Source organism: Manis pentadactyla, chromosome 8, assembly GCF_030020395.1.
Source record: "Manis pentadactyla isolate mManPen7 chromosome 8, mManPen7.hap1, whole genome shotgun sequence".
Taxonomy (NCBI): Eukaryota; Metazoa; Chordata; class Mammalia; order Pholidota; family Manidae; genus Manis; species Manis pentadactyla.
Genome location: NC_080026.1, coordinates 72,991,698 through 73,017,755, shown reverse-complemented (window position 1 = coordinate 73,017,755; position 26,058 = coordinate 72,991,698). Strand labels below are relative to the sequence as shown.

Here is a 26,058-nt window from a genome sequence, read left to right as displayed (position 1 = left end):
AATATTTATTTGCAAAGCGCAATAAACCAATGTATGCCTAAACTTTATTGCTAACAAGTCGAAGTCTAGCTCCCAGCAATACCCCTCACCCCATTTACTTGTGAAATTTCTGTAAGACAAGGTACTCATTTCCATATTAGATGGAACTTAAGAATTTGAAATACAAAGCATTCCAGAAGTACTACAGAACCCTGATTTCCTACTAAAAATGGGTAAGCCTACATTTCTGTCAGCTTTCTGTGACTCCGTCTATGGATTTTCAATAGTACTCAGCTTTTGTTTCTTTCTCTTCATTCCTGACCCTCCCTACGACCAATTCCCCAATTCATTTCAGTACACCCTTTAGAAAAGAGGCCATAAGTAAAGTTGGGGATTGTTAATTCCAATTTACCTTGTATTCCATATGCAGAGTTGTTATGGTAAAGCAAAATAAAAGAAACTAACCTAAAAGCCCTAGCAGGGTTTGATAAAATATTAGAGATCAACTCTAAATATACATACCTTTCTTCTGATGCAGAATTAACATATTCTCTGACACAGAGAAGGGCAGCATCTCGACACATCTCCTTTAGGTCACTTCCTGAAAACCCATCAGTTTCCTGGGCAACTTCTAGCAGGTCCACATGCCTATCCACCTTAGGTAAATATAAAACATGCTAAATACACACATACACACACACACACACACACACACACACACATAAAATACACTTCAAGGGATATATCCAAACAAACACTCCTCTCAGACTTAAAGAATGTTAAATGTATCTGGAACAACATGGGAGGAGAATCATCAAAAAGTATTTTCAGTTTCTAGAAGTTTCTTCTTTAACCATAAAACCTTAAAATTTGAAATCTCATTTTCTTTATCATTCAGACTAAAACAGCAAAGTAAGTCTCAATAGATATATTATGAAGTGATGGGGTAACAGTCATTCAAACACTGAAAGTTTACTTTGGTATTTCTTAGGAAGGTCTTGAGTTGACACTTTTCTATAATATATTCAACATACTTGGCAAATAGCCTGCAACATTAAGTCCTGAGTCTGGTACAAAAACCATATTCTACAGCAATACTCTAACATTCATTTTAACTGTAATGCTTTGGTACTCTACTATCTCAACACTTAACTTAGCACCCACAGCCTTGCTCCCCAACCTAAGTTTATATAGTCAAGTCAATTAAGTGATAGTCTTGGACAAATAACCGACTTTGACATGTATTACCCTCATTTAATCCTATCAGGTAAGTATTCTCATTTTCATTTTCAGGTAAAAGGCCTGGAGAAGTTAAATAAATTGCCTAATGTCACACAACTGCCAGAGTCAGGATTTGAACACATGTAGTAGAGGCCTAGCTGTATTTTTTCACCACACAGCTAACTATTTGTCTTAAAATTTACTTTCCCTCATTGATTTGAAATGCCACCTTTATAAGTTAATAAATTCCCATTTGTTTTTGTGGAAGACCCAGTGTTTAAGTAATAATAGCAACTCTACACAATGACAAAAGACTTAGAGGCGACTGTTGCCCGTGTCACCCCTGGGATCCAATGTGCACACACAGAAAACCTGACACACTGATGGAAGGCAATCTGTGTGGTCTGGGTGTTAGTCCTTTGCTGGGCACAGGTTTGCAAATGTCTTCCTAGTGGTTTGTTCTCTCACTGTGTTCATGTTACCCCGTCATACTTTTAGGAGCCTGAAGTCTGATTAGAGTCATACTTGCTTATTTTCTCTTCCTTTGTAGTTCATACTTTTTTGTGTTTGAGGAACTCTTCTTACATGTGTAAATAAGGAATCAGATGCATACAATAATCTAATTTCTCTACTGTTTGTAACAGTGAAAGAGTAAAAGTAATCTACCCTATACGTGTATTGTGTACCTACCTGTACATTTCATGGAACCGATATACACTACCAACTGCAGGACGGCAGGCGACTAATGATAAAAGGTAATACAAGGTCATTTGCGCACGTTTAAAATATTTCATAAATTTAAGAAACTACTTAAAAAGACCTTACAAACTATACTGAGAGATGTTAAAAATTAGCCCTCTTCCCTCGACCAATCCACACCTCCACCCTGTATCCTCTGACCACTCCTTTACTGGGCCCCATTATGTTCTAACCACTCACAAGTCTTGTGCATGACAAGGTGATTAAGTTAAAAGATGAACAAAAATGACTCTGAAAAAGGACTGAAAAGGAGATGATTCTAGTCACTGGGGGAGCAAGATTAATAAAGAGGTAGTATACCACAATGGTTCAAAGAGAGGCTCCACCACTAGGCTGCTAGTGAGCCTGGGCAATTGATTATGTAACTTCCTGGGTTTCAGTTTCCCCAACTATAAAATAGTCCTACTGTGTACTCCTTAAGATAAACTGATGATTAAGTAAAACAATGTATGTGTATCTCACCACAATGCTTGGCACTCAGCAAGCATTCTAAATATAATGCTATTTATAATAACTTTTAGCTAAACCATGGAATAATGAAAGAAAATCATTTTCATTAGGTAATTATGAAGGCAATTCCCAAGTTAAAAAAAGTTTTCAGTACTGGGAGCAATACTGGAATAAATCAGTGGACACCTGAAGGAGCACAAAAGAAGAGCAATTATTTGTGTGCACTTTCTATACCTACCATTGGCTGTGCACTTGCATGGTGCTCTAAGCATTTTGCATGTATCATTTAATTTAAATTCTCAAGATGATTCATGAGATCACTGGTATTACCTCCAATTCCCAAGTAAGAAAAGTGAGGCATAGTACTCAATATTATGTATGCAAGGTCACATGGCAGGGAGTGGTCAAGCTAAAACGCAGGACCCTCAGTTCTGTCTCTAAAGCCTATGTTTATTAACTATTCTTGCTATGTTACAATGTATAAATTCAGGTTAGTTTGTATGAATATAAAACTATCTCCTTACTGTAGAGTCAGACGTGACACTTGTGTAAGGTATACATTTTATTAGTTCTAATTCTTTTTATACTTAAAACTTTACGCCAAAGCCACTATAGCCCTTTTTAAAATGAGTTATGTTAGGATCTATCAATAAAAATTGTGGAAGACCAGATAACTTATCATTTCAAAAGCTTCATTCTTTTTTTCAGAGAAAAAAAACTGATAAAATATAAAAGTCTGGTAACTCTATTTGCATAAAAAACCCTAATTCTGCTCAGCAATGTATTAGCATGATGGGGCTCATTTTATTATAAATGTGTACACTAATGCTGTGAGGCATCTGTTATCAAAATTAGATTAATTTATTTCAGATTCCTGTATCCATGAGAAACGTAATTCTCAAAGAATACGTGGTGGCAGAATTTTGAAAAACAAGTAACAATGTGCCTTCAGCATTAAATGCCAGCTAGTGGTAAATCAGATGTTCCCATGTGAGCAATTATCCAGAGAGAATTCATATTTTGCATCCTAAAACTGATTAGAAACTAATCCTTTCTCCTTTCATAAATAAGAGACAGAATGCTAAAAATTCCCTGTACTCATGAGAAATGTAATTCTCAGAGAATTTCCAAAGATACCACTGTTAAAAAAAGAATACTGAGACCACAGTTTAAATTAGACATAATGAGTAGTTTCTTAAGTTAGAAAACTTAATAGCCTCTGTAAAGGATAGCCACCTTATAAAACAAAAAGCTTAAATCTTATCACTTATATTCATCACCTATATGTAAACCATCTATATCACCTATATCAACATTAAGCCATGTATATGGTTCATAAATATTAATTCCAGCCATGCAATAGTATCTTTCATTAAGATTTTCAAAAATTGAATAATTGTATTAGTTAACATAGAGTCTCTGCAAAATTGTCAGCAACTACTACTATCTAATACTTATGTCCTAATGTGTTACATTTCAAGCCACATCATAGCTAACCTAATTCCCTGGAATTGCACAAAATATTTCATGTACACTGTAGTTTTTAGCCCTGTTTGCCATTAAAACTTATAAAGCCTCAGTAACCCAAACACTGTGGTGCTGGTACACAAAGGCATGAAAGACCAATTACCTGAGTGCAAAGTCCAGAAACAGCCAATATATATGAGAATTTATTACATGATAAAGATGGCATCTCTACTGAGGAAAAGACAGCCTATTCAATATATGGTGTTGGGACAACTGGGTATCCATCTGGAAAAGTTCGATTGATATCGCACATTATATATTCAGATGAATACTAAATACAGCAAAGATTTAAAAGTAAAACATAAAACGATAAAGGACATCCATATAATACATATCTCCTAATGGAAAAATATAATTCTACCTAAGGAGTAGTCCCCACCTTCCCTCATGCCAAGCTGAACTTGAATCTCATCCAGTCTACTGATCTAACCACCAATTTTAAAGGAACAACTGCTCCTTGCACAATCAGCAAAATCCAGACTATGGAAAAATCTGGACAAACGCAACCTGGTTTTTTTCAGCAAATAAACTGAAAGGGGGTGGGGGAAAAGGAAGAAAGACAGAAAGAAAGAATTTATAAACTATAGATTAAAAAAGATTTAAAAACTATCAAATAATTGCCAGTTGTGAACTTGTGGATCCCGAGTCAAATACACATTATTAAAAAAAATGACATTTAGAAGACGAGTGGATACTTGGACACTGAATGGTAATAAATTATTGTCAACTTTTGTTAGGCGTAATAATGGCTAAGAAGTTAAGTAAAAAAAAAAAAAGAAAAGAATTTTTCCTTTTAGAGATAAAATTAGAATTATTTACAGATGAGATGTGAAGGGAAAGTACAGGAGGTGGGAAAGCAGACAGGCTAAGGATGGAGCAGATTAGCCATGGGGATTGGTAGAGATTTAAGGAGGGAGGGAACAACCACAATGCAGGTGTCCGTCACTGTGATGACTTAATTTCTAAGTTTGGATAACAAGTTCAAATAGTGAGTTTGTCATAAGTTTAGGACAGCAAGGAAGACCATGTTATTAATATACGTGGCTACAGAGTTTTGAAAAACAAGTGGCAAGATTTGGAAAATACAAAAAATGCCTTTATAAACAAGGGAGTGAAAAGGGCCTTTTAAATTTAGATTCCAAGATCCAGAAGCCAGAAAGAGGGGGAAAAAATTCTCAGTGAATTAAAAAAAAAACAGGAAAAAATATTTTCAAATCAAACAGAAAAAGGGCAGAATCTGCCTAATGTTATAGTTTCTATAAATCTATAAGAAAAAGAACAATAAAATGGAAAAATGGGCAAAGAATAAGAAAAGGTATTTCACAGAAAAAAAATTCAAGTGCTTCTTAAATATATAATGCTCATTTCATCCCTAAAGAAGGCAAAATAAAGCTACAATGGGAACAATTTCCTACCATGTTAGCACAAAGTTCCATAACATTCTGTTGGCAAGGCTATAGGAAAAGAGGCACTTTAATAATGCTGGTGTAAGAATAAACCAACATGGACAATTTGGCAATAGCTAACAAAATTATAGTTTCACCCTTTGATCTGGTAATTACTCTTCTACTCACTGCACTAATATCCCGCACAACTGTGAAATGTACAAGGTTATTCAATGCAATATTTGTGTAATAGGGAAAGACCAGAAATGACCTGACTGTTCTTTGATATGGCACTGAGTAAATCATGGTATAGCCATGCAATGGAATACTATGCACTGTTTAAAAAAAAAAAGAGCAGAATAAAGAAACTATATGCTAAAATGGACAAGATCTCAAAGGAAAGTGAAAAAATCAATGCACAGAACAGTATACATATGTTTATGTAGAAAAGGGAAGAGGATTAACAGTACATAGTCTAATTAGCTGGTAGAGGCAGAGTGCCATCTGAACAGATACAGAAGCACATGGGAGGCAGGGAGACTTTGCCCTGGGTAACTTTTAATGTATGTATTTTCATTTTTGAAATCTATGACCATATTGCCTATTTACAAAAACTCTTAAACATAAAAACTGTTAAAGATTTTGATTATCATACTTTCTTAAATCTAAATTCTAACTCCAAAAAATACTGTAATTAAATTAAAAAAACAGTTCTGTACAAGAGTAATGTATCTTCTGTAACCAGAGAACAGTTTGAAAATATCAGATGAATTTCACCTGTAGATGTGAAAACACATGGCTTTTTAAAAAGCAGATTAGCTTTAATTTGTTCAAATATATCATAGTTATTGAGTTACATGAGCAACCAAGAGTTTTACGGTAATTTCAAACTCAAGTTCAAAGCTATGTTATTCTCAGGTTCCTTTAACATTTCTAAAATTATTTATGAACATGAACATATTATTTATAGGATAAGGAAAAATGTAATTTTCTACTTACATTTTCATTTTTCAAGATGAGTTTTAGGATTGCTTCTCTTTGTTTTAGAGCCTAAAACCAGGATAGTTTCCAGTTAGCATTAAACAAAATAAGCATCCACTAGATTTCCTACTATTTCTTCCTTCCCTTGTAAACTACCTGACAATACCATTAGGAAATGACAAAAACTCTGACAGAGGTCACGGAAGCTATTGGCTAAAGCAAGGTCTAGATTCTAGACTCTACAGTAACAATTTGTGGTTGTCCCACTGAACTGTATCTTCTTAATCTGAATCCACCTAACACAATATCTACACCCTGAAATGTTTCTTGAGTAAATAAACACCTAAGACTACCAATATCTTTCCTCTGCAGTTCTACAAATATCCTTTTCTTCATTAGGAAGCTTCTGAAAATTTACCATTGCCATAAAATTTTTACCAGTAATTGAAGAGACAGCAGCAATACTGTCTTAGTTCCTTCACTGCAACATACAACTTCCACGTTCACTAATTTAAATTAGTGAATTTTTAGTGTTGTAGTGTATTTGTTTATATGCTTGTATGCTTTCTCCCTCAGTGACACTTCATGTTATTACATGAGAGTACAGAAGTTCTCATAGAACCCCTTATATATATCAAACGCTTTTAAAACTTACTATGGCTGAACTCATTCCTAATCCCAAAACTATTGAAAAAACAGAGCTGGTCACAATGAGTATCAAATCAAATGACCTGAAAAACAAAACAAAACCCTGCTGTTTCTCTAATTCAAGCATGTTAAGCATGAAGGGTAAGTAGGTATTTTATGTGATCCCTCAAAAACTACTTTTTGTTATTGAACATTTAACTTGGAGAGGAGTTTATTTAAGGTAGTTAATCATACATTTTCACATCAGTTATGTAATAAGGAAAAGTTTCCCTGTAAATGTGTGTATATTTGCTAAAAACAGAATGAATAGGGGTTACAAAATCCCAGCTTCTATATAAACAGTATACAAATCTGTAACAGATTTGATAACTACCAGAGTCATGATTAATATGTGCTTCCACACCTTCTTGCCTTTGTTCATTCTGGCAGGAAAGCCAAACTCCTACCATCCTTCAAGGACCAACTAGATTCTATAAATTTTACTAACTCCTCAGACAGAATCATTAGTTTTCATCACCTCAGGTTCTCAAAGTTCTTTAAACATCCTTTTGTAAAGTACATTTTACATAATTTATTTATGTGTCTGCCTCTCATGTAACACAGTTCTTTGAAGACAGGGACTATGCTCCATTCATCACAAATAAGTTTTATAGTGTCCTACATCAAGTTGAAACATCTCTTCTTTTATTTACCAGGTAAAATTTCTAGTAGAGCGGTTAAGGATATGCACAGCCTCAGAGGAGCCAGAGGGTGCTGCTATGACAAACAGCTGACCAGAGTAATTTTAGAGAGGCCACTAACATCAGTTTTAGGAGATCCTGTTTACTGCCATACTGCTAAGTTGCTGAATATAAAATGGAACAAATGTTTTTTAGGGAGAGGTTGTAAATGGTATAATATTTTTACTTAAAAAACTAAAAGGAATGACACAAGTTCTGTGTAGCTATATGTGCAGCATGCTGATTGTATGGCACATACATTCTATTACTAATCCTGCTTTTTTTTCTTCTACTTAAAGGCAGACAAAATTCAAGATTTGAGGATTTTGTGCAAAACTATAGAGTATCACTAAGTTGCAATACCTACTTGAGAGTACTTCTTAACTAACAAAAAGAATGTTAGAAAGAAGACAGTAGTGGTTCCCCACCACCCTAACATTCCCATTCTTAAGTTAAAATATACTCACTAACCTTAATGACTGCTCATTAATCCTGTCAGAAGAAAGAACAGCCAACTGCCAATAACTAATCAAATAAATCCCAACTGTTCTTCCCATCAGGCCTTCCGAACAGAACAATTCTTTAACCCCAAGCCCCCTAATTCAACTTATGCTAAATCAACACTTTATTTGAGATTTTCTTATGTCCCTTTCATAGGTAACTTGCTACATTTTAAAGAAAAATCACTGAAGTGGCTAAGCAAACTTGTGTAATTCTATAATGTGAAGACAAGTAACATTGACAAGAAAGAAAGAAAGAGAGAGAGAGAGAGAGAGAAAGAGAAAGAAAAAAGGAAAGAAAAGAAAGAAAGCGAGAGAGAGAGAGAAAGAGAGAGAGAGAGAGAGAGAGAGAGAGAGAGAGAGAGAAGGGGAAGGGAAGGGAAGGGAAGGGAAGGGAATGGAAACAACAAAGAAGCAATTACAGGAATGCTCACCATACTCCTTCCCTTCCTCTCATAAACAGTAAGTCCTAGTAAAAAATCATTCCCTTTTTGAAACAGTAAAAAAGTGAATTTTTACTATTTATAATATTAATCAAAACTACCTACAGGCTGGTTGATATGAAATCTCGTTGGCATTCTTCTCATTATAGCCGAGTCAAGATCCTGAGGACGATTAGTAGCTCCCATTACTATGACCTAAATATATAAAGAAAATACAAGGGATTAAACCAACCAGTAATAACCCTTTTAGGCTGTTATTACTAGGGCTTAGAAGATAAAGAAAATTAAGGCACGTTTAAACTAAAGCTTCTAAAAGATCTGATTTTAATCTAGTATTACTCAAATATTTATAGATACAAATTGAAGTTAATCCTAAATGGATCAAATGATAGCGAAGCTGGTAAGACTAATGCATTTCACCAAATTTCTAGTAATTAAAATAATGTACTATTTATTACTTAAGACATATAAAGATTAAAAAAAAAGAACAAGACTGTATTTGCAATATATGACTGCTAAATGTAACTGAAAAGCCATTCGTGGTATGCCTTAGGAGGAGAGAATCATTTCCCCTAAGTGTGAGGAGTCTGGTGACAGGGATAGATAGATGTCCTTTTCCAGTAGATTTCATATCATCATCTCATCGCACTATCAACAACACAGGCGATACCTTCTCAAAGCCGGTAAGACCCCAGGCAATCAAACTTTAAGCAAGGGCAGTGGAATAAAAAACAAATATCAAAATGCTGTCCAGAATTTTAAAAAGAAAAAAAAAAAGAGCTGGTAACCTGCTGGCCCTGGGTCTGCGGCACTTATTCATACCGGATGGAGAGAAGAAAGATCACCACAAATAGAGAAAAAGATACCCAGAACAAGTTAATTTCTGAAGGGCTTCAATACTGCCACTGCAGTAATAATCCAGCAACAGCACACATTTGCTATCTACAATGAAATTTATTTACAGTCTAATGGAAACATTTATTTAATATTACTTTACTTCAGCCTAAGAGGTCTTAAATTTCCAAAATAATCCAAAATCTAACTTCAAAACATGTTGAAAGATCCAGTAAACCTTTGATTCTACTCAACTCTTTACATTTAATGATATTCAAAAGCCAAATTACTTTGAATTAACTGTGAGAAGCTGCCACCTAGAGGGAAAAGTGTTAAGTAATATAACTTTGAGAAATATTAGTTCTACAATAAAATGCAATTTTGTATTTGGGTTAAATGATCCCTAAAATCAAAATATTTATCCTCTTAAATAATTTTCAATATTTACTGACACCCTACAACTCTATAAAGGAAACATTTCCTACCAAATGTAAAACAAAAAAGCCTTACAAGTGATCAAATGAACTAACTGCATAAGATAAAGGATGAATATAATTATATTTTGAGCTCGAGTATATATTAACTGTTTAAAGAAAGATTCAAAGTGCTATGGAAGCTTGTTGAAGACTGATCATACAAGTTATAGAGAATCACAAAAAGCACTGCAGCTGAGGCAATACTGAAAAAAACTGAAAAATGGACTGTATTTTGAGAAACATTCCAGGCAAACAAACAGCCTAAAACAAAACAAAACAAACAACCAGTATGGAAGAGGAAATGCTAAAAACTAGGACCAAAGAATCCAAATAAATCTAGCACAACATGGCCTAATGCACACAGGATAAAAACCAATATTCATGACGAAAAAAGCAAGAGTGACTGAAACCACTTGCTTTTTTTTTTTTTTTTTTGTAGATAATTATTTTTTATTGAAGGGTAGTTGACACACAGTATTACATTACATTAGTTTCAGGTGTACAACACAGTGATTCAACATTTATATACATGATAATTCTAGGTACCAGCTATCACCATACCAAGCTGTTACAATATCTTGACTATATTCCTTATGCTATACATTACATCCCGGTGAAACCACTTGTTTTACTTAAACAAATTTTAAGGAGTGATTTTGAGGGGCAAAAACAGATAATCTTTACACATACATGAACTCTAGGTAATAAAATGAACTGAAATTAAAAAATGGAAGCAACAGTAATTTGTTTAGTATTTAAGCAGCAAAATTAATCCACTTTCTAGTTTCTGGTTAAGACTTTTAAAAAACTTTAAAACAGAAGGTTGAAGATGGTGGCATGAGAGATGAGATGGAGAATTCCTCCCAAAACCACAGATAGTATGAAAATGTAGTTAAGTGACACAACTAACCCTGAAACAACAACAAGAAAGAAGGCTGAACCACACTGCACACAGACCTCACGAATAGAGCAGACCTTACCAAACAGGCCTGCTGGCACCAGTTGGCAAATCACCAATCATTGTGCTGGCATCAGGCCAGCCAGAGGGAGGCCCCGCCTACAACACCTAGAGACGCAAAACACAGAGGCTTACACCTGCGTGCTTGGCCCACTAGTTCTGACACCGGAGACAGGCACCACAGACAGTAATCAGGAAACACATCTTTCCTTACCCCAGGCACCAGCTTCGCTCCCCTATGACCCTCACTCTAGGGGCTGAGCACCTCTAGAGACTGGAGCTTCTGGGCACTAGTGGGCACCACACAGAAATATGAAACGTCAAAAGAACATGGTTCAGACCAAAATCTCACAAACCCCAGAAAAAGGGTCAAATGAAACCGAACTCACCAATCTACCTGAGAGTTCAAAATAAAAATCATAAACATGCTTATGGAGGTACAGAAAAATATTTAAGAACTCAGGAACGAATTTAAGTCAGAGATTCAATCATTAAGAAATTCCATACCTGAAATGAAACATACAATGGAGGGATTTAAAAGCAGATTAGATGTAGTAGAAGAGATGGTAAAGGAATAGAAATTAGAGAAGAGGAATACAAAGAAGCTGAGGCACAAAGAGAAAAAAGAATCTCTAAAAATGAAAGAATATTGACAGAATTGTGTGATGAATCCAAATGGAACAATATTCGTATTATAGGGGTACCAGAAGAAGAAGAGAGAGAAAAAGGGATAGAAAGTGTCATTGAGGAGGTAATTGCTGAAAATGTCCCCAATCCAGGGAAGGAGATGGTCTCTCAAGACATGGAAGTGCACAGATCTCCCAACAAAAGGGACTCAAGGAAGACAACATCAAGACATATAATAATTTAAATGGCAAAGATCAAGGATAAAGACAGACTTTGAAAGCAGCTAGAGAGAGGAAAAAGATCACATATAAAGGAGAACCCATCAGGCTATCATCTGACTTCTCAAGAGAAACCTTACAGGCCAGAAGGGAGTGGCAAGATATATTTAATGCAATGAAGCAGAAGGGCCTTGAACCAAGAATACTATACCTGGCAAGGTTATCATTTAAATTTGAAGGAGGGATTAAACAATTTTCAGATAAGAAAAAGTTGAGAGAATGTACCTCCCACAAACCACCTCTACAGTGCATTTTGGAGGGACTCCTATAGATGGAAGTGTTCCTAAGGCTAAATAGATGTCACCCAAGGGATAAACAAAGAGTACAGTATATGACTCATAACATACAAAGAATGAAGGAGGAAGGATTAAAAAAAAAAAAGAGAACCTTTAGGTTGTGTTTGTAATAGCACACAAAGTGAGTTAAATTAGACTGTTAAATAGAAAGGGAATTACCCTTGAACCTTTGGTAATCATGAATCTAAAGCCTGCAATGGCAATAATTACATACCTATCGATAATCACCCTAAATGTAAATGGTCTGAATGCACCAATCAAAAGACATAGAGTCACTGAATGGATTAAAAAACAAGACCTATCTATATACTGCCAACAAGAGACTCACTTCAAACCCAAAGACATATACAGACTGAAAGTAAAGGGATGGAAAAAGATATTTCATGCAACTAACAGGGAGAAAAAAAGCAGGAGTTGCAGTACTTGTATCAGACAAAATAGACTTCAAAACAAAGAAAATAACAAGAGATAAAGAAGGACATTACATAATGATAAAGGGGTCAGTCCAACAAGAGAATATAACTGTTATAAATATCTATGTACCCAACACAGGATAACCCACATATGTGAAACAAATACTAACAGAATTAAAGGGGGAAATAGAATGCAATGTATTCATTTTAGGAGACTTCAACACACCACTCACTCCAAAGGACAGACCAACCAGACAGAAAATAAGTAAAGAGGCAGAGGCACTGAACAACAATTAGAACAGATGGACCTAATGGACATCTACAGAACACTCCATCCAAAAGCAACAGGATACACATTCTTCTCAAGTGCACATGGAACATTTTCAAGAATAGATCATATACTAGGCCACAAAAAGAACCTCAGTAAATTAAAAAAGACTGAAATTGTACCAACCAGCTTCTCAGATCACAAAAGTATGAAACTAGAAATAAATTACACAAAAGGAAAAAGCCCACAAACACATGGAGGCTTAATAACAGGCTCCTAGATAATCAATGGATCAATGACCAAATAAAAACAGAGATCAACCAATATATGAAGAAAAATGACAACAATGATTCAACAACACAAAAATCTACAGGACACAGCGAAGGCTGTGCTAAGGGAAATATATTGCAATACAGGCCTACCTCAGGAAAGATGAACAATCCCAAATGAACAGCCTAAACTCACAATTAATGAAACTAGAAAAGGAAGAACAAATGAGGCCCAAAGTCAGTAGAAGGAGGGACATAATAAAGATTAGAGCAGAAATAAATAAAATTGAGAAGAATAAAACAATAGAAAGAATTAATGAAAGCAGAAGCTGGTTCTTTGAGAAAATAAACAAAATAGATAAAACCCTAGCCAGACTTATTAAGAAAAAGAGAGAGTCTACACACATAAACAGAATCAGAAATGAGAAAAGAAAAATCACTACAGACACCACAGAAATACAAAGAATTATGAGAGAATACTATGAAAAATTATATGGTAACAAACTGAATAACCTAGAGGAAATGGACAACTTTCTAGAAAAATACAACCTTCCAAGGATGACCCAGAAATAAATAGAAAATTTGAATGGACCAATTACCAGCAAAAAAATTGAATTGGAAATCAAAAAACTACTTAAGAAAAAAATACCTGGACCAGATGGTTTCCCTGCTGAATTTTATCAAACATTTAGTGAAGACCTAATACCCGTCCTCTTTACAGTTTTCCAAAAAGTAGAAGAGGAGGGAACACTCCCAAACTCATTCTATGAAGCTAACATCACTCAAATACCAAAACCAGTGAAAGACACGACAAAAAAAATAAACTTACAGACCAATATCCCTGATGAACATAGATGCAAAAATACTCAACAAAATATTAGCAAACTGAATTCAAAAATACATCAAAAAGATCATCCATCATGATCAAGTGAGATTCATCCCAGGGATGCAAGGATGGTACAACATTTGAAAATCCATCAACATTATCCACCACATCAACAAAATGAAGGGCAAAAACCACATGATCATCTCCATAGATGCTGAAAAAGCATTTGACAAAATTCAACATCCATTCATGATAAAAACTCTCAACAAAATGGGTACAGACAGCAAGTATCTCAACATAATAAAGGTCATATATGACAAACACACAGCCAACATTATACTTAACAGTGAGAAGCTGAAAGCTATTCCTTTAAGATAGGGAACAAGATAAGGATGCCCACTCTCCCCACTTTTATTCAATATAGTTCTGGAGGTCCTAGCCACAGCAATCAGACAACACAGAGAAATAAAAGGCATCCAGACAGGCAAGGAAGAAGTCAAACTGTCCCTGTTTGCAGACGACATGATATTATACATAAAAAACTGTAAAGAATCCACTCCAAAACTACTAGATGTAATATCTGAATTCAGCAAAGTTGTGGGATACAAAATTAATACACAGAAATCTGTTGCATTCCTATACACTAACGATGAACTAGCAGAAAGAGAAATCAGGAAAACAATTCCATTCACAATTGCATCAAAAAGAATAAAATACATAAGAATAAACCTAACCAAGGAAGTGAAAGACCTATACCCTGAAAACTATGGGACACTCTTAAGAGAAATTAAAGAGGACACTAATAAATGGAAATTCACCCCATGCTCTTGGCTAGGAAGAATTAATATTGTCAAAATGGCCATTCGGCCTAAAACAATATATAGATTTGATGCAATCCCTATCAAATTACCAACAGCATTCTTCAACAAACTGGAACAAATAGTTCAAAAATTCATATGGAAACACCGAAGACCCTGAATAGCCAAAGCAATCCTGAAAAGAATAAAGCAGGCAGAATTACACTCCCTGACTTCAAGCTCTACTACAAAGCCACAGTAATCAAGACAATTTGGTACTGTGACAAGAACAGACCCAAAGACCAGTGGAACAGAATAGAGAGTCCAGATATAAACTCAAGCATATATGGTCAATTAATATACGATAAAGGAGCCATGGATATACAATGGGGAAATGACAGCCTCTTCAACAGTTGGTGTTGGCAAAATTGGACAGCTACATGTTAGAGAATGAAACTGGATCACTGTCTAACCCCATACACAAAAGTAAATTCAAAATGGATCAAAGACCTGAATGTAAATCATGAAACCATAAAACTCTTAGAAAAAAACACAGGCAAAAATCTCTTGGATGTGAACATTAGCGACATCTTCATGAACATATCTCCCCAGGCAAGGAAAACAAAAGCAAAAATGAACAAGTGGGACTACATCAAACTAAAAAGTTTCTGTACAGCAAAGGATACCATCAGTAGAACAAAAAGATACCCTACAGTATGGGAGAACATATTCATAAACAACATATCTGATAAGGGGTTGACATCCAAATTATATAAGAGCTCACGCACCTCAACAAACAAAAAGCAAATAATCCAATTAAAAAATGGGCAGAGGTGCTGAACAGACACTTCTCCAAAGAAGAAATTCAGATGGCCAACAGGCACATGAAAAGATGCTCCACATCGCTAATCATCAGAGAAATACAAATTAAAACCACAACGAGATATCACCTCACACCAGTTAGGAGGGTCAACATCCAGAAGACAAACAACAACAAATGTTGGTGAGGATGTGGAGAAAGGGGAACCCTCCTACACTGCTGGTGGGAATGTAAACTAGTTCAACCATTGTGGAAAGCATTATGGAGGTTCCTCAAAAAACTCAAAATAGAAATACCATTTGACCCAGGAATTCCACTTGTAGGAATTTACCCTAAGAATGCAGCACTCAAGTTTGAAAAAGACAGATGCACCCCTAGGTTTCTCGCAGCAGTATTTACAATAGCCAAGAAATGGAAGTAACCTAAGTGTCCATCAGTAGATGAATGGATAAAGAAGATGTGGTACAAAACACAATGGAATATTATTTAGTGTTGGCCTCCTCCCTGTCTCTGACCCGCAGATTAAGGAGGTGACACGATGAGATATCAAAGACCTGAACAGACCAACCAGGGGACTCAAGGCGTAACAGCTCAAGAATGATGCCAAGAAGTCACTCCTCATATTTATTGAGTAAATGAACATCTGAAGAAATCTGAGTAGGGGGTTCAGCACATGATCATTATCTATCCTTGAGTCCAGCCCAAGGGCGGGACACTCCTCAAGGACACTGAAACCATGTGAGGGCTGTCATGAGTTGTAGGAGCTTTTTATGGCTTTAATCACTCTGTCCTTGACCAAAATCAGAGGTTGTAGGAGAGACAATCAAGTCACATATCTTCATACATTGAATTTCTATATTACTTGATTTATATATTAAACCCATTAATCCCACATTCAGCCATAAGAAGAAAGCAAATCCGACCATTTGCAACAACATGGATGGAGCTAGAGGGTATTATGCTCAGTGAAATAAGCCAGACAGACAAAGACAAGTATCAAATGATTTCACTTATCTGTGGAATATAAGAACAAAGAAAAAACTGAAGGAACAAAACAGCAACAGACTCATAAAACCCAAGAATGGAGTAACAGTTACCAAGGGGAAAGAGACTGGGGAAGGTGGGTGGGAAGGGAGGGATAAGGGGGAAAATGGGGCATTACAATTAGCACACATAAAGTGGGGGGGGGGACATAGGAAAGGCAGGATATACAGAGAAGACAAGTAATGATTCTATAGCATCTTACTACGCTGATGGACAGTGACTATAATGGGTATGTGGGGGGAACTTGATAATGGGGGTAGTCTAGTAACCATAATATTGTTCAAGTAATTGTACATTAATGATGTCAAAATAAAAAAATTAAAAAATTAAAAAAATATATTTAAAACAAAATATGTAGTAAACTTTTTATCATTTCACATTTAAAATAATCTGACATAAACTAATGCCTCAAAACTTTACGTCAATGAATACCCTAAAAGCACGGTTATCTTTTCTGTCTCATGTCTCTCAAGATGAAGAACATGTCATCCGTGTATGCAGATTTCCAGTAGTTGTGATAGGTTTCACTGGGTCACTCAATATTTTTGTTTCTTTTGTGTCGTATCATACATACAAGAAAGCTAGCTGAGTTGCTGGATTTGATTCAGTCACAGAATAGATAATTACAGAGAAAAGCTAACTGGTTCATATGAAATAAGATGTTTAAAACTATTATTCAAAGGGAGAATATCAATTTTAAGCCCCTAACACACAAAAAAGGCAAAAAAATATTGGAATAAAAATGCAACATATGTGTTTGCTTCCTCAAATTAAAATCTGTAATAATGAAAACAGTAAATACTATTAATGTAATAAGGAATTATAGTTCTGAAAAGTCAGTTTTAAGTTGTACTATATCAGAAGCACACTGGGGGCTCTGAATGAAGTAGCCCTGGAATATACTTCATCCAACTGTTATATTTCCTAGGCTGTTAAAATGACATTCTGATAGGATATCATAATAAACTATCTTACATGGGCTCCCTAGTCAATTGGCTAAGTGCCTGAAATACTGTTGACTTGAAGGACAGTATTCCCATTGAACAGATTGTCAACCAGTTATTAATAAAAATTGTTTCTATTAATGTGACCTGAATTTATGTATGTAGTGCTTTCTTCTCTAATCATCCACTAAACACTAAAGGCAACTTTCCCTTGTAATGAAATTACACTTTTATAAAGGTAATGTAGAAGGAGGAACATGTCGCTTAATTTTCTTCTTAAAGAATGACGTGTTTTAACTTTTGATTTATAGAGTGATGTGGTTGATACAGGAAATACTTAAACCCTCTAGCTACAAAATATAAAAATGATAAAATATAAAAACCCTTAATTTATTGATAAATCTGCAAAAAAGTAAAGGAATTAAGCTGAAGCCAACAGTGAAGCCTTTATATAAGGTGACCACATACCATAGGGACATGTACAGATCTTAGAGTGGTTGTGCACTGGATGCCTTAGAGGCTAGAGGCCAGACAGCTTGTTAAGAGACCACCCTACATAAAGCCAGGACTCATGAAGTACTAGAGCATGAGAAAAGTGGTGAAATTAGAAAACCCACTCAGCAGAGACAAACACACAAATGAAATCCCCTGAGGTTTCATGGTTCACCACCAGCCAACATGGATCTTAGACCTGAGTTTACTTATTTGTGTTGGGGAAACAAGTCTGGCAGAAGACCAAGTCCTTTTAGAGCAATGAACTTTCAACAGAGATTCCAAAAATTCACACACAAAGTCCTATCAAATATGATTTTTCCCAGGAAATCATAAAATACAAGGAAATGGCTACCATAAACTCAAATGACAGAACAAGATGTACAGAGAGTCAGTCATATGTTAGAATTATTACTATAGGCTGCAATTATTGATGATAGACTACAAAAAATTAGTTTAACATATTTAAAGGAATAAATGAGAAATCCAAAAACAAAACAAAACAAAACAAAAACACCCATGTAGCAAATACTGATGTAGTAAATCTCTACCAGACAAGTTATAAGCACTTTACTCAGATTAATTCCTTAAAACCCTGTAATTCCTTAATTCTCTCCACCCTCTTCTGATGTGGATACTAGCCTTCCCTTTTTATAGATGGGACCCCTCTATTCAGATACAGAGTGATTATGTAATTTGGCCAAGATCACCCAGCTAGTTGACGCCAGGGCTCTGGTTCCTAATCCAACTGGAAACATGAGTTGATGGGCCAGAGCCCATCAAAACTGACATGGTGGACTTGAAAAAGAACCTAAAAGAACTTCTAGAACTGAAAAATATAATAACTGAAATGAAAGGGTTAAATACTAGAGAAGACCTAACTGAACCTAGAATTATCAAACTGGGAGAAAGAAGTAGAGAAATTACCCAGAATGTAGCAGAGAGAGAGAGAAAATATGAAAGAGAAGTTGAAACACATGGAATGTTAGGTAAGGTACACCCATTTGGCATCCAATAAGGAAATCACCCGGGAACAGAGAAGAAACAATATTTGAAGAAATAATGGTTGAAATTTGTAGAAGTTATGAAAGATGGGATTGTAAATATATTAAGTTATTTTTTTAAAGGGCAAACAACATTGGTAACTTTTCAAGGACTTTTCCATGAGATATAAAATAGATAAATCACTGGGGATGGAGATTACAGAAAAGTGGTTCTCAAAGTTCCATTTCCAGCAATATTGCAGAAAAACAAATATGCTGGATGAATTTTTTAAAATACACCACGAAGTTGGCAAGAAAGTATGGAATATTTGGAGGTGAAGAAATAAGTGAAAATGGGGACAGAAAGAGGTAAACTGAACAATATAATTGGCTTTCTTTGGGGGCATACCAAGAGACTTTAATATGGGTTCTCACAGCCTTACAGGGAGAAGAGACAAAGTCTAGGATAAAAGAATGTCTTGTATAAAATTGGATCATAAAGGAAGGTACATGGGACAGAAAGTAGGCAAGTGTCTAAGTTTCATCAACTAATGAAAACAGTAAAATGAAAATCTGGGAAGTGGCGTAAGAATGGAGAGTAAAGACTGTTCAGGATTTATCAGAAGAGTCAAAAGAAACATATACAGAATACTCACAGCCACTATCACTTTCTTTTCTCTGGTATAATCATTCTAAATATTCCAAGGAGAGGCTTTGCCCTAGTTTTTCTCTTTTGTTGTATTTGTTGCTTTTTAATTTTATTTTCTCTATTGAAGTATCATTGATATACAATCTTATACTGGTTTCAAATGTACAACACAGTGGTTCAATACTTAACCATACTTTAAATCCTCACCCCCACTAGTGCAGTTACTATCTAGCAACACAGAAAGATGTTACAGAATCACTGACTATATTTTCCATGCAGTACTACATTCCCTGCGACCAACTTATATTGTGATTGTGAATTATTGTGCCCGTTTATCCCTTTCACCTGCTCCTCCACTGGCCCCAACCTCTTCTCTTTGGTAATCACTAATCACTTCTCAGTGTTTATGAGTCTACTGCTATTTTGTTCCTTCTGTTTTGCTTTTATGTTCCACAAATAAGTGAAATCACACGGTATTTGTCTTTCTCCACCTGGCTTATTTCACTGAGCATAATGCCCTCTAGATCCATCCACGTTGTTGCACACAGCAGGATTTCTCTTATTTTTATGGCTGAATAATATTTCATTGTGTGTATGTACCACCTCTTCTTTATCCGTTCATCTATTGACGGACACTTAGGTTGCTTCCATATCTTGGCTACTGTAAATAGTGTGATAAACAGGGGTGCATATATCTTTTTGAATCAGGGATTTTGTTTTCTTTGGGTAAACTCCTAGAAGTGGAAGTACTGGATTGAATGGTATTTCTATTTTAGTTTTTTGAGGAACCTCCATATTGCTTTCCACAGCAGGTGCACCAATTTACATTCCCACCAACACTGTTAGGAGGGTTCCCATTTCTCTGCATCCCCACCAACATTTGTTGTTTCTTGTCTTTTGGATAGTGGGCATTCTGACTGGTGCGAGGTGATATCTCACTGTGATTTTGATTTGCATTTCCCTGATTATTAGTGATTTGGAGCATCTCTTTGTATGCCTGTTGGCCATTTGTATTCCTTCTTCAAAGAAATGGCTGTTTAGGTCCTCTGTCCATTTTTTAATTGGGTTATTTGTTTTTTGTGTGTTGAGGCAAGGAAACCTTTTAACATATTCTTAAACATGAAGCCCTCAAAATGGAGGAAAATGTATACAAGCCATATTCTTTCAGATTCCCATCATTTAATAAGTATAATTATGAAAAAATTTCTCTTAAAAAAAAAAAGCCGAACAAGTAACTCAACAAGTTTTCTATTAACACCACCACCACCAAGACCACAAATTTAAGATAGATTTCTTTCAAGTACCTGGCAGCTGTGGTCAGTATCCAATCCATCCCAGAGACTCATAAACTGAGCTTTCATCATGGCTGTAGCTTCGTGGTCAGAACTTGAACGGTTTCGTAGAAAGGAGTCTATGAGGAAAAAGTTTTAACGTTATAAATGAACAATGAATTATTTACTCTTTATATAATTAAATAATCAAAAGCTGACAACTTTAGGAAAGATTACAGGGTTCAACTATGCCTTTCACACATTATTCTGATATAGCAATTTTGTCAAATTAAAACAATTCACAGTCTTCATTTTTTTCCCTAAAAAGACATTTACATTCATGCCAACATATATAAAAGTAAAGAATTTGGTAGAGGCTGGAAAGGATCAAGTAGCATCTTGGAAGAAAGTCTATGTGCTTTAGACTTAACTTTTGCAACCCAGAATAGATGGGATTACTCTGATACATAGTCCAACAATAGGACAGATGGCACAAAACTGGAACTATATTAAGAAAATCTAGGATACATGTTTGCCATCGCAAGACTATCATGTCATGGTAATGTGTTTTTGCTGTAATTATTAACCCTAATCTGGCTCTAATCCTATGTATTCTCCTCTCACACTTATCCTGGTAATAATAATAATAATAAAAGACACTGGGAAATGTCAAAACACTAAGTGGGAAAATGCAGGGCAGAAAATGGTTTAAAAGACACATGATAGCATGCACATACATATATGCTATATATAGTAAAAAAGCCTTTAAAATAATATACCAAAAGGCTAATAATTTTGGTTATCTCTCAGTGATAGGCTTAAGGACAATTTTAATTTTCTCTTGAATTATTTTCTGTCTTCCTAATTACCTACAGTGAACATGAAATGCTTTCAAAAAGGAGGAAATATTTTCTTTCTAGAACAAAAACAATGAAGGATGGTATAGCCTAAGGATGAAAAAAAGACACTAAAAATACATGCTGGATATTTTCTACTACAATCCTTTTTCAAATGTTTTGTTTTACATCCCTTCAAATCCCTGGCACTTCCGAGCAACTTTCACACTGCAGCACTGAAACTACAACTTGAAATCTGTTAATTATACATGTAGGTGGCACAGAAATGCTTTGTAATATGTTAGGTCTAAGCTTCAAAAAAAAAAACACAGCAAACATACACTCTGGATTTTCTTACACAGTTCAAAGTCTGTACAATCTGTCCTATTGTTGGATATCTATTAATCTAACCCATCTATTCTGGATGCAGAAAACCTACTCATTTATAAATTGCTTATTTGTGAAAGATAAATTGTGTAAGTTCAGCTGTTTACTTAAACAACATAATTGTACTTTATAAAAACATACATAATTGTAAAAAATTACTTTTTCCTAAATTACTTTATTACTAAGAAGTGAGGTTCTGGCAAGACAGCTACTTTAAATAGTATGAAAAACTGAAAATGCTGGATAAATTTAAATAACCTCACTATATCAGTTATTACATTAAATGTAGATGATCTAGAATACCAAGTATATAATTAATATACAAGACTAGATAAAAATAAAACCTCAACTGTGTGCTGCTTACGAGAAACACACTTTAAAATATAAGGGCTCAGAATGCTGAAATGTATGGAACACTAACAAAAAAGTGGGATAAAATATATTTTTTAAATTGGATCCATATCTGATAAATGGTGTTATAACTGTACCTCCACAAGCAAAAAATAAATCTAGACACAGACCATTTACCTTTCACAAAAATTAAGTCAAAACTGATCATAGATCTAAATCCAAAGAATTATAAAATTTCTAGAAGCTACAGGAGAAAATCTAGGTGACCTTGGGTTTGGTGTAAGTTTTTATATCCAACACTAAAAGCACAATCCATCAAAGAAAAAGAGAAAAAAAAATGGTACGTTGGACTTCATTAAAATAAAAAAATTCTGTGCTGTGGAAGACACTGAAAGAGATGCCTGAGACTAGGGGGAAAATTTTTGCACACTATTTGATAAAGGACTTGTATCCCAAATATACAAAGAACTCTTGTAATTCAGTAATAAGAAAATAACCCAATTTAAAAATGGGAAAAGACCTGAAGATGCCTCACCAAAAAGATAAATAGATGACAAATAAACATATGAAGAGATGCTCAACAATTAGGGAACTGAAAATTAAAACAATGAGATATCACTATACACTTATTAGAAAAGTTAAAAAAAACCCAAAAACCTGATAATATCAATTGCTTAAGAGGATGCTAAGCAATAGGACTCTTCATTTGCTGGTAGAACTGCAAAATGATACAGCCACTTTGGATGAGTGTTTGGTAGTTTCTTACAAAGTGAAACAAACTTACCATACAATCCCACAACTGCACTCCTATTTACCCAATTAAGTTGAAAATTTATGTCCAGGCAAAATCCTGCATATCACTGTTGTGAGAGTAATTGCCCAAAACTGTAAACAACCAAGATGTCGTTCACTAGAGGAATGGATATACAAACTGTGGTATAACAGAATATTACAAATCAATAAAAAATGAGTTACCAAGCCAGAAGACATGCAGGGACCTTAAATGTGTATTGTTAAGTGAAAGCCAGTGATTTCAACTATATAACATTCTGTGAGGCAAAACTATAGAGACAGCAGCAAGATCAATGGTTGTCAGGAGTTCAGGAGGGCGGGAAAGATGAATAAGTGGAGCATACGGGATTTTTTAGGGTGGTACAACTATTCTGTCTGTTAATAGTAGATACATGAATGCCATTAAGAATTCTGAAAGCCCACAACTCTACAAGAAGAAGAATGAACTTTAAGACAAACTCTGGGACTTTAGTTATTAATAATGTATCGATGTTCATTCATTGTAACAAATGTTGTCACACTAATGAAAAGTATTGAAAGTTGGGGACACTATGGGGGGTGCACATGGGGAACTCTGTACTTTCTGCTCAGTTTTCTGTAAACTTAAAACTGTTCTAAAAAACAAAAGTCCAGTAATAGGAAAAAAAAAGGTTAATCAATATCTAAGATTGTAGAAAAAAATTCGAGTTCAGAGAAAAGGGAACTGAAAGTAAGAGTGCTGAGAACTTGAGGTGACTGTGTCACTGTCTGTATATCTGTGTATACAGCAGGTATGCATGTGTAGCATCAGAAGGGTCTGCTTTGGTGTCAATATCCATGCTGAAGCCAAGATGCTCAAAAGGATGTACATTCACAGACAGTCCAGACAAGAAAAAAATCTTGCTCACTACAGGGAGTTAAGAAAGCTTGTTTGTGTTGGCCTGGGCCCTGGGGGGAAATATGTCTCCCCTGAAAAATAAAAAACCAGGACGACTGGGATTTTTTCAGGCTTGATGTATATGAACTGTCATTCAGTAAACATCCAAGTTGAGAAATTGTCATAAAAACTGATCCTGAGTGATTAGACCCCAGCAGCTCTAAGTGGAAGACAGAAAACCTACTCTTGATCTTCTTAGGCAACACGGAATTCTCATCTAAAAACAAGCTGTAAGCCATCTAATGTTAGAAATGACACAAAGAAACAAATTCCTATGAAATAGAGTTAATCCTAACAAAAGAAAAAGCTACAGTGAAAAAAGATAAATTTGAAAGGAAACCAAAAAGAACTTCTAAAGTTCAAATACAATCACTAGAATAGAAACCCAGTGGTTGTGAGATTAAACATGGACAAGCAAATAATTGCTTTTTAAAACTTACTCAAAGATTGATTTTGAGTTGTACCATTATTTTATGTATCAACCAAAAATTCAAAACACTACCAATTAAACTGTAATACTAAAAGGAAACACACTGTCAATTAAAACAGGCTATCCCAATATCGGAAGGTTTGAATGTAAAAGACAAAATAAAAGTATATTTTAGAACTGATGAAATATGGAGGAGAACTGGATGAAAAAAACTGTGGGAATGACTCAAAAATAAGTAGAGAGTTGAAGTTATAACTTTTTTTTATGAAATGGAAGCTTTTCATAAGAAATGGAACATTCAAAGAGATTTAGTGTCTGAGAAACATTCTGGAATTAACAGAGCCATGAATCCCCAGATTAAAAATCACAGTTAAGTCTTTGCAGGATAAATAAAAACCATCATCAAAGAGCAGAACAAGATAAAAATCTAACAGCAACTAGAGAAAAGTTCCTTACAAAGAAAAATTAGGCTATAAGCAGAATTCTCAGAAGCAATAAGAAGGATTGGAAGATAATATACTTGTAGCTTCAAAATGCTAAAGGAAAATAACTATTGTTTAAGAGTGAAAGTAGAAGTTAACACATTTTCACACAAGACAGACAGAATTCACTGTATTCTTGATCTCTGCAAAAGAATCAAGAGCCTTGACTAAGAAGGAAATTAAACCCAGATAAGGCAGCTTCACAAAGCAATAGTAAGCAAAGATCCTGGAAAACATGGCTCTATAAACACGCATGCCTACATAAAAAGAACAACTAATATGGACTGTATAAGGTAAGAGAAAATGTTACCAACGACATGTAAGAGATGAGGGGAATGACTAATATTCAAGAGTTCTAATGTTCCTGTATTATCTGGGAGCAGGCAGAAATGATTAGCCTAGACTTCTGAGACAAGTAGGTATGCTAAGTGTTTCATTAAAAGAAAAAGAATACTTAACTTCTAAACCTGTAACAGGCAAAAGGGAATAAAGAGATAAAAAAAAAGTCACTAGACTGGTTAATAAAAAGCATACAGTAATGTGTTAGCAATAAAAATACCAGCTATCAAATGAGGACAAACTGACCATGCTTCCTGGTTAAAGTCTTAGATTAAAATATTTAAAAATCTAGCTAATGCCCTTTTGTGCAAAATTCATACCCAAAACTACTGGAGTAGTAAATTGATGAGAAAGAGAAACAAGGCAGACAGGTAATCAAAGTACTCCATGTCTATACCTATCTTTCTCTTTATTTCTATATAGCCTGTATCATTATATATAATAGTGTAATTAATTCAAAGCTATAGTTTTCATTACTATAGCTTCAATATATATATATATAACTTCCTGTGCCAGTAACAAAAATATCGATGATCCACAGAATATAGAAAAAGGCCACTAATAAAAGTCATGACATACAGGGAAAGATGATGTATTTTGTGAGTTGGCTGTCATATGAAAAAGAATGAAGTTAGACTCCTACTTCACCCCACAAACTTAAAAAAAGA

At 34.9% G+C, this 26,058-nt stretch overlaps 1 protein-coding gene across 1 annotated transcript in view; it reads right to left on the bottom strand.

The window, feature by feature from the left end:
• Positions 1-26,058, bottom strand: part of ATAD1 (ATPase family AAA domain containing 1) — a 56,548-nt gene that overhangs the window by 3,536 nt on the left and 26,954 nt on the right. Inside the window, exons 6-9 of the mRNA XM_036924051.2 lie at positions 20,891-20,997; positions 8,718-8,807; positions 6,321-6,371; positions 502-635 (exon numbers count right to left, since the gene is read on the bottom strand). Of these exons, the coding sequence (XP_036779946.1) occupies positions 502-635; positions 6,321-6,371; positions 8,718-8,807; positions 20,891-20,997 (382 nt within the window). The remainder of the gene's footprint in view (positions 1-501; positions 636-6,320; positions 6,372-8,717; positions 8,808-20,890; positions 20,998-26,058) is intronic.